This window comes from Salmo salar, chromosome ssa29 (genome assembly GCF_905237065.1).
Source record: "Salmo salar chromosome ssa29, Ssal_v3.1, whole genome shotgun sequence".
NCBI classification, from domain to species: Eukaryota; Metazoa; Chordata; class Actinopteri; order Salmoniformes; family Salmonidae; genus Salmo; species Salmo salar.
This window is the reverse complement of record NC_059470.1, coordinates 27179879-27189390: the sequence shown is the minus strand read 5'-3', so window position 1 is coordinate 27189390 and position 9512 is coordinate 27179879. Positions and strand designations below refer to the sequence as shown.

Sequence of the window (9512 nt, the reverse complement as noted above, 5' to 3'; positions counted from 1 at the left end):
TAAAGTGAGTCTATCATATTCCTTTTTTATAATAACTGTGTCCCTGTGCAACATGCTGAGCTCTGCTCACTGTGGCGTGGCTTAAGGAGCGCTTTTTGAAGTAAGCATTTGTATCGTGTGTGGTTTGCTATATAAAGCAGGCAAACAGGCATCCCGCTACTGTTCGATTGAATGTTAGAATGGGCAAAACGAGTGACCTCAGCAACTTTGAGTGTGGTATAATTGTCAGTGCCAGGCACTCCGGTTCCAGTATCTCAGAAATGGCCGGCCTCCTGGGCTTTTCATGCACAACAGTGCCTAGGGTTTCCTAAGAATGGTGCGACATACAAAAAAAACATCCAGTCAGCAGCAGTCCTGTGGGCGAAAACACCTCATTGAGAGGTTAAAGGAGAATGGCAAGAATTTAACAAGCGGTCCACAAACAGGCAAATAACGGCGCAGTACAACATTGGTCTGCAGAACGGCATCTTGGAACGCACAACTTGGCGGTCCTTGTCACGGATGGGCTACTGCAGCAGACGACCACACCGGGTTCCACTCCTATCAGCTAAAAACAAGAAGCGGCTCCAGTGGGCACGCCACCGCCAACACTGGACAATTCAGGAGTGGAAAAACATTGCCTGGTCCGACGAATCATGCTGATGGCAGAGTCAGAATTTGGCATGAGCAGCATGATTCCATGGACCCATCCTGCCTGGTGTCAACAGTACAGGCTGGTGGCGAAGTGTAATGGTGTGGGGAATGTTTTCCTGGCACACATTAGTTCCCTTGATACCAATTGAGCAACGTTTCCATGCCCAGAAGAATTCAGGCTGTTCTGGAGGCAAAGAGGGGTCCGACCCGGTACTAGATGGGTGTACGTAATAAACGGTCACTAAGTGTATATAGTACATAGTGAGAAACAAATTAAGACATATTGTTCATGCAAATAGACACACACATACACAGCGTACAGTAAGGATGGCGGTTGGGGTGGCTGGACACTAGGGCTTTGGCAGGCAATTGTTGTGTTGGGTCAGGGTTCATCTTGTCTCACTGAGACTCCAGGGTCTGGTTAAAGTGTCTCTTCCCATCCAGGTACAACATGGACTCTATAGAGAGCGACAGACAGACACACATGAGACCAATGTTAGACTGTGTGGAAACAATAGACGTTAACTTTAATCTCTTTGTGTTGGCACAAACGTTCCAGTAAGAGTACCTCCGTAGCTCTGCGGTACTACGTTAGAGGTCCTACCTCCGTAGCGCTGCGGTACTACGTTAGAGGTCCTACCTCCGTAGCGCTGCGGTACTACGTTAGAGGTCCTACCTCCGTAGCTCTGCGGTACTATGTTGGGGACGTCTTTGTCTGTGACGAAGGTGAAGTGGAAGACGTTAGTGGTGTTGTGATGCCGGGTCAGGGGGTCAAGGACCTCTGTATGAACTCTGACCTGAATGTAGTTCCCCTCTGTGTAACACACCTGGAGACACAGAGAAGGACGTGTCAGCACTGAAACTGGAGCCGATCAAACGACACACCAACGCATATGCACACACACACCTGTGATGAGAGCAGTAATAGGGAGCCAATTTCTACAGGCTTCTGGAAGAGGATATCGTCCACGGCAATCAGGTTAGGCCGACACCCCCTGGAGGGAGGGAGGACACACACAATGAGGATGCACAGGTGTATGTGGTGCACCGGGACAAATGTATATCTTCTCTAACATAAACACACACAATCTAGCAAATCAAAATTGGTTCTGTGAATGTTCAGGGAATGTTATTGGATAAATGTACATTTACATTTTAGCCATTTAGCAGACGCTCTTATCCAGAGTGACTTACAATTGAGTGCATACATTTTCATTTGTACTGTTCCCCAGTGGGAATCGAACTTGGCGTTGCAAGTGCCATACTCTACCATCTGAGCCACCCGGGACCAATTATGTATGTCATAACACCACACTATAACTTTATGAGTCTTGTGGGAACGCTCCTTGCTTGTTGTTATGGGAGTTTTGAATAACATAACCATCAACATTAATAGGACATTCCTGTAATATTTTCTCACAACCAATTTCATTAAATCCAGACATCATTTCTGAGGTGTGTTTATGGTAAATATTTCATGTCACAACATCACACTGTAACTGAGAATGTTCTTGGTTTGCTGTGAACAGACTTGCTCACTCACCCGTAGGCGCACGCGTTAGCCCAGCCCAGCTCGTAAGCTTTCCTCATCAGAAACCCTCCAAAGATCCTGTTAAAGATGTTCCTCTCCTGAAAACACACACATCTTAGTCAGCACAAATTACAAAAGTGTCAGGTTGTAAATCTCGCTCCCTCCCTCTCTCCTCTCTCTAACCTGTGGATGGCAGATCTCCAGTCCTTTGACTTTGGCGTCCTCCATCCATACGGAGTTAGGAGGCAGAACTCTGCTACGGAAACTCACTGTCCTACCAGACAACACACACACCATCACTCACAAAACGTTTTCCTGGATTATATGATGTGTCATAATTATGAGGTAATATTCATATTTGGACAGTGAAGCTAAAAAATGCAGAATATTTTAACAACTTATGTTTCAGTGAGGTAGAGTTTGCTCTTGTAGATTGTCTGTCTTCCTTTCCTGTGGCGGACCTCATGAGAGCCAGTTTCATCATAGCGCTTGATGGTTTTTGCGACTGAAACTTTAAAAGTTCTTCAAATTTTCCGGATTGACTGACCTTCATGTCTTAAAGTAATGACTGTCGTTTCTCTTTGCTTTCAAGAACTTTTAAAGTTTCTTCAAGTGCAGTCGCAAAAACCATCCATCGCTATGATGAAACTGTCTCTCATGAGGACTGCCACAGGAAAGGAAGACCCAGAGTTACAGCATAAGATGACCTGGCCTCCACAATCACCCGACCTAAACCCAATTGAGATGTTTTGGGATGAGTTGGACCGCAGAGTGAAGGAAAAGCAGCCAACAAGTACACAGCATATGTAAGAACTCCTTCAAGACTGTTGGAAAAGCATTCCAGGTGAAGCTGGTTGAGAAATGCCAAGAGTGTACAAAGCTGTCATCAAGGCAAAGGGTGGCTACTTTGAAGAATCTCAAATATAAATATATTTTTATTTCTTTAATACTTTTTGGTTACTACCTGATTCCATATGTGTTATTTCATAGTTTTGATGTCTTTACTATTATTCTACAATGTAGAAAATAGTAAAAATAAAGAGGAACGCTGGAATGAGTAGGTGTGTCCAAACTTGACTGGTACTGTATATATATATATGTATATGTATATGTGTATATATACATATATACACACACACACACACACACACACTTCATTTTTTGTGACACTCTTGAAAACGAGATGGTGCATCAAGAGATAAATAATTGTGTTCGTTCAAGGGGTGCACCTCTCTCAAGTGTCTTGTTTCATATCGTCTCAACATTATGAATAGTCCATTAAGATTGACACCTTCAGTGAACTTCTCTCATTTTACAGGGAACATCAATGTGACAACAATTTGATATGACAGGATATGACTCCCAATAAGTGTTTGTGTGTTTGTCCTAAAAATGTTTGTCCTAAAAATGATAATTGTGATTTAAAAATACTTTATGGAAGTTAAGTTGCTAATTGTTCACGTCATCATTTTACTGATGCGTGTGTATGTGTATTTGTGTGTCATACTTGGTGTCCAGGGTGTTGAGGAACAGGCTGTGTACGATCTTCCTCTCCTCAGCAGTAGGGGCCACCTTCAGTAGAGACGCTGTACTCAGCTCTATACGACGCGTCTTATTGACTGGAGGGACACACACACACACACAGTAAATAATAGAAACAAACACAGTAATGTAATGTAATGTAATATATATATATATAAATAAACTCATGTAGTGTGTCTTACTCTCTCCCTGCTGAAACAGTTCCTCCTCCTCAGGCCCCTCTGGTTTCAGAGGGTTAACAAACGCTGCCCTGAGAGACAAACAGAGAGAGACAGACAGATAGACAAACACAGAGAGACAGAGACACAGACAGCGACAGAGACACAGACAGAGAGAAACAGACAGAGAGAGACAAACAGAGAGAGACAAACAGAAAGAAACAGACAGAGAGAGAGAGAGACAGAGTAATAGAGACAGTTAATAATGGATGGATACTATGGATGGATGGCTGGCTGGAGTGACGGATGGATGGTTGGGGTGACGGATGGATGGTTGGGGTGACGGATGGATGGTTGGGGTGTACCTCTTGTTCTCAGGGTCTCTGGCCACCATAACAAATGTAGCATCCAGAACTGGAGTGTAGGCCCCATCATGGTACTGTACATACACAGAGACATAACATCACCATTGTGGACATTAGTGTGTGTGTGTGTGTGTGTGTGTGTGTGTGTGTGTGTGTGTGTGTGTGTGTACCTGAGACATGTGCATCTTGGCTTCGATGGAGGTCTTCCCCACCCAGGTCACGTGACCAGTGAACTTGATGTCACAGTCAGGGTGGATGACTTGCTTCCTCATGTCTGTGACATCACATACAGGGAAAATAAGTCATACCTACCAGAATGCAACAGCAACAAACTATTCAATGATACTGGGAAAAGTGTCCCAGGATTAGACTTGAGAAACACTGGTCTACGCAGTACATCCTGGTGTTGTATCAGCACCTTTGGGTGTCATACCTATCTTGTCCACCAGGGCAGTGACGATGGACAGAGGAGATCTCTGAAGCTCCTTGTTATGGGTGTGAGAGTAACAGATCAACACTGAGGAGAGAGAGAAATAACACTATAATAACATGTACCAGTGTGCACTGTGGTTGAAATGATGTCATACCTGCTAGACTGTCCAGATCCTCCAGGATACGGCCAAACCTGAAACAGAGAAACCGGACTGAGAGGGGGGAAAGGGTGTGTGTGTGTGAGCATGTGTTTGTGAGCATGTGTTACCTGACACCTTTGTGGTAGTTAAGGTATTTCTCTCTAAGGGTAGGGTCTGTGCCCAGGGGAAGGTGGACCTCTATGTAGCTGTCCTTCATCCTGCGGACAGGAAGCTCATCTTGAGAACCAGCCAGCTGATTGGACAACGACAAACGGTCAGCTAACGCCTGCTGGTGGTCCCTACAGGATGGGAGGAGAGATAGGGAAAGAGAGATTCATCAGGAATGAGCTGTGAGTTTAACAAAGTCATGAACATATCTAACAGTCAACAACACAGGTCTTCCTTGTCGTGGTATCAATATCTCAATACAAAGTAGCTATACTGGTTCTGTTATTGTACCTCCAGTTAGTGGACGCTCCCACAATCTCCCTCAGCCGGTTTCGCACTGAAAAACAATCCACACAGTTGATCAGCTCTCAGTGTTTGTGTGTACTGATACTGAGCTCAGAACAGAACATTCTGGTTAAATGACGAGCACAGGCTTGAATTCTTTTGCAGACAGGGCGTATTTGATGAAAAGGCTTGGTTGAGTGCACTGTGGCGGAAGAGTTTAGAGCAGCGCTACGGTATTTAATATTGCTCAATTTATTTTTAAAGCCTGGGGGAAAAGGAGAAATGTGTTTATATAATGTGACAAATTGGTCAATTGTGAAATGTAATTTTGTTTTGTGTTTTTTGCACATATTACTTCAAGAAATAATACTGTCTTAGCCAATGTGGGCTGGGCACCAATAGGTGTATGACACTAAAATAAAATAAATCCTAATCAATCATAATACAACAGGAAACATATGACCTCAGACAGAATGACAGCAGCAAGCTCCAGAGAGTAGTGAGGTCTGGATGGGATACTCTACATCAGTTCTACTGTTGTTCCAGCTGGCACATGGAACCACAGTGGCTCTGCACTGCAGCCTGAGGGTGTGTGTGCAATGGGGAGAAATCAGTACTGACAAGATAATACAGCGTCATTTGAGATTTGCCCATTAGTTTGTGGCCCACCTGACTTGAGTCGCTGTGTTGTCATAATGTTGAGATGATATGAACCGATATGAAACAAGACACTTGAGAGAGGGAGAGAGGTACAGCCCTATAATCACCAAGACAGAAGCCACCTCAAAACATGGGTCCATGTCTGAGGAGCATACAGTAGTGTAGATACAGTACATAATGCAAGTTTGTATAGAGAACCTTAAAGGTCTGTCTACTAAAATATACTACAGGAGGGTTGCAGCATCTGTAAGAAGAGCTAGCCACTGCCACAAGCCAGGGATGCATTCACAGTTCAGTCTGTAGAAAAAGGAAGAGGGTAACAAGTCCGTACAACCAGGCCAGCTCAACACAGACCACAGAAGGCTGCTGGATATCGCAACAGATAGCGACAGGGTGCTGGATATCACAAGAGAGATTGACGGTGTGTGAGAGTTTGTGCGCAAGAGTGTGTTTGAGAGACAGTTAGCTAAGCTACATGCAGGCAGATTTATGATGAATTGAAACTGAATTAAGAAAGTGCTTTATACAGTTAGGATTCAGGTTTGTTTACCAACACACCATTTGACACTAGCAAGTGAGTATTCCCTGTGGAGACAAAACAAGTCAGGGGACAGAGGTCAGAAAAGGAGACTGGATGGAGACTCAATGTCTTGCCATCATAACTCACAAGTAGTTCACATTAGATTCATAACACTGAGCGAGTCAGCTAATCAATCAATCAACCAATATATCAAACACATAATCAGTCAGTCAGTAAGGTGGGTATGGCATTACCCTCAGACATGTCCGGGGCCTTCCCCTGCAGAGACACAGGGCCCCGGGAGAACGCCCTCATTGTCAGAGACGCCACCGATCTTAAAAAACAGAACCTGTGGAATGGAATGAAGACTGAAATGTCAACACAACAAGCCCACAACATTCTAACTCAGAGTTCCAATTACAACAGCTCTGTCCCGTAAACCCACTAATAGACTGTATGGAAATCCCAGATGTCTGTCAAATCCCTGGCACGTAGCCCACTGATACTGCCAGTTATAGCTGCTCAATTTGATATCTGGGATTTCAGTAACGTTAGGTTACAGTCGTAGCTAGTAACTAGACAGACTCAACAGTCTAAAGTAGCCAAGTGGTTAGTATAGCTAGGTATTTAGCCAGAGAGGGTGGAACGAAGCCTCTAATATATTTATGACAGTAAAACACACGCCTTCTGTTAAACACGTGAGCTGGCTCACCCAGAACTAGGATGAAAAAGCGCCTCAGTAATGTATCTAACAATATATTTAGGTTAGGACTTATTTAGGTTAGAACCAACAGGTAGCTAACGTTAGCTACGTAGCCAGGCTAACTAGATAAATGTTCTGTCAAATCGTCTGTTTGGCTCTTATTAACCTAAAAGAAAATGGCACATTTTTAAATACGCAAAGCAGAACCCAAAGATGTGCTTGACATACTGCGACTGATAAAGGAAGGCCGCAAACTAAAATCACTGCTTGCTTAGCTATAAACCAACGTTGGTCAATAGCCTTAGCTAGTTAACGTTACTGCACAAAATACCATAGTTAGCTTTTCTGTCAAATCGACTGGTTTAACTCTTCTCCACCCCATACCTCGGCAACATGTCCGTGTGTATCGTTTATTTGCTATTTAAAGACGCTTGAGAAGTTAGCTAGCTAAATACCAAAATACAACTCTGAAAAGAGAGGACAGATGAAGCAAATTTTGAAAAGAGTGACGCAGGGACAAGTGGCAGCACTTAGAAGTGTACTTCCTTGTGGACATTTGGCCTGCCGGTACATACCGTAATGTTAGAAATAAGTGCGCAATTATTTGGGGAATATAATGCGCGGTTTATAAGCAATCTGAAATTCGTGGATTGTGATGGGGTACCACAGTTGAATTTAAAGCTCATGAGGCATTTCTAGGTTATATAACATTAGATAACATTCGCATATTAGCCATCATTGAGACTCACTTAGATAATTTCTTTCATTATAGAACAGTAGCAATACAAGGATATAACATCTATATTGAATCTTTATTCAACTAGGCAAGTCAGATAAAAACACATTCTTATTCATAATGACGCCTACACCAGCCAAACCAGGACGCTGGGCCAATTGTGCGCCGCCATATAGGATCCCAATCACGGCCCGTTGTGATATAGCCTGGATTCGAACCAGGGTGTCTGTAGTGACGCCTCTAGCACTGAGACCGCTGCTCCACTTGGGAGCCTATAGAAGAGACAGGAATGCTTATGGGGAAAGTGTTGCTATATTTATTCAGAACCATATCCCAGTAATGCTTAGAGATCTCATGTCAAGTGTTATTGAAGTACGGTGGCTGAAGGTTCACCTGCCTCATCTAAAGCCTATTATTTTGGGGCATTGCTATAGGCTAGCAGTCAGTATCTACAGTACCAGTCAAAAGCTTTGACACACCTACTCATTCAAGGGTTTTTATTTATTTTTACTATTTTCTACATTGTAGAATAATAGTGAAGACATCTAAACTATGAAATAACACATATAGAATCATGTAGTAACCAAAAAAGTGTTAAACAAATCAAAATATTTTATTTTTGAGATTCTTCAAAGTAGCCACCCTTTGCCTTGACAGCTTTGCACACTCTTGGAGTTCTCTCAACCAACTCCATGAGGTAGTCACCTGGAATGCATTTCAATTAAAAGGTGTGCCTTGTTAAAAGTTAATTTGTGGAATTTCTTTACTTCTTAATGGGTTTGAGCCAATCAGTTGTTTTGTGACAAGGTAGGGGTGGTATACAGGAGATAGCCCTATTTGATAAAAGACCAAGTCCATATGATGGCAAGAACAGCTCAAATAAGCAAAGAGAAACAACAGTCCATCATTACTTTAAGACATGAAGGTCAGTCAATCTGGAAAATTTCAAGAATTTTTTACGTTTTTCTTTGAGTACGTGTGTCCAAACTTTTGACTGGTACTGTATGTTTCCAAGATGTATTTTATAAACAATACAAAACATACAAATGACTACATCACACAAACATCACTACATCCCTCCTGCCCACTAGTCCCCACCCCTATCTCTAGCACCCTTATCACTTTCTGCCACATGGCCTCAAACTGCATTTTTTTTTTCATCTTTGTCGATATTATGGCAAGAACAGCTCAAATAAGCAAAGAAAAACAACACTCCATCATTACTTTAAGACAGGAAGGTCAGTCAATCTGGAAAATTTCAAGAGCTTTAGAAGTTTCTTCAAGCGCAGTCGCAAAAAAACATGAAGTACTATGATGAAACTGGCTCTCATGATGACCACCACAGTAAAGGAAGACCCAGAGTTACCTCTGCTGCAGAGGATACGTTCATTAGAGTTACCAGCCACAGAAATTGCAGCCCAAATAAATGCTTCACATAGTTGAAGTAACAGACACATCTCAACATCAACTGTTCAGAAGAGACTGCATGAATCAGGCCTTCATGGTTGAATTGCTGCAAAAAAAACACTACTAAAGGACACCAATAATAAGAAGAGACTTGCTTGGGTCAAGAAACATGAGCAATGGACATTAGACTCATGGAAAATTGTCCTTTGGTCTGATGAGCCCAAATATGAGA

At 42.9% G+C, this 9512-nt stretch overlaps 1 protein-coding gene across 4 annotated transcripts; it reads right to left on the bottom strand.

The window, feature by feature from the left end:
• Positions 1 to 7686, bottom strand: LOC106590485 (acyl-coenzyme A thioesterase 9, mitochondrial). 4 transcript variants are annotated; one of them, XM_014181560.2, is made up of 16 exons: positions 7522 to 7686; positions 6689 to 6783; positions 6473 to 6499; positions 5261 to 5306; positions 4930 to 5100; positions 4817 to 4854; positions 4663 to 4746; positions 4400 to 4503; positions 4230 to 4303; positions 3889 to 3956; positions 3672 to 3783; positions 2348 to 2438; positions 2177 to 2262; positions 1541 to 1628; positions 1310 to 1460; positions 1 to 1091 (listed from the first exon to the last, which is right to left on the bottom strand). In XM_014181560.2, the coding sequence occupies exons 1-16, from the start codon at positions 7530 to 7532 to the stop codon at positions 1033 to 1035; spliced, it is 1305 nt and encodes a 434-aa protein (XP_014037035.1). In that variant the 5' UTR covers positions 7533 to 7686; the 3' UTR covers positions 1 to 1032. The 4 variants fall into 4 exon arrangements, with proteins under 4 accessions (XP_014037035.1, XP_014037037.1, XP_014037036.1 ...); XM_014181562.2 differs by having other exon boundaries at positions 7469 to 7676; XM_014181561.2 differs by lacking the exon at positions 6473 to 6499 and having other exon boundaries at positions 7522 to 7680.
• Between the last annotated feature and the right edge of the window lie 1826 nt (positions 7687 to 9512).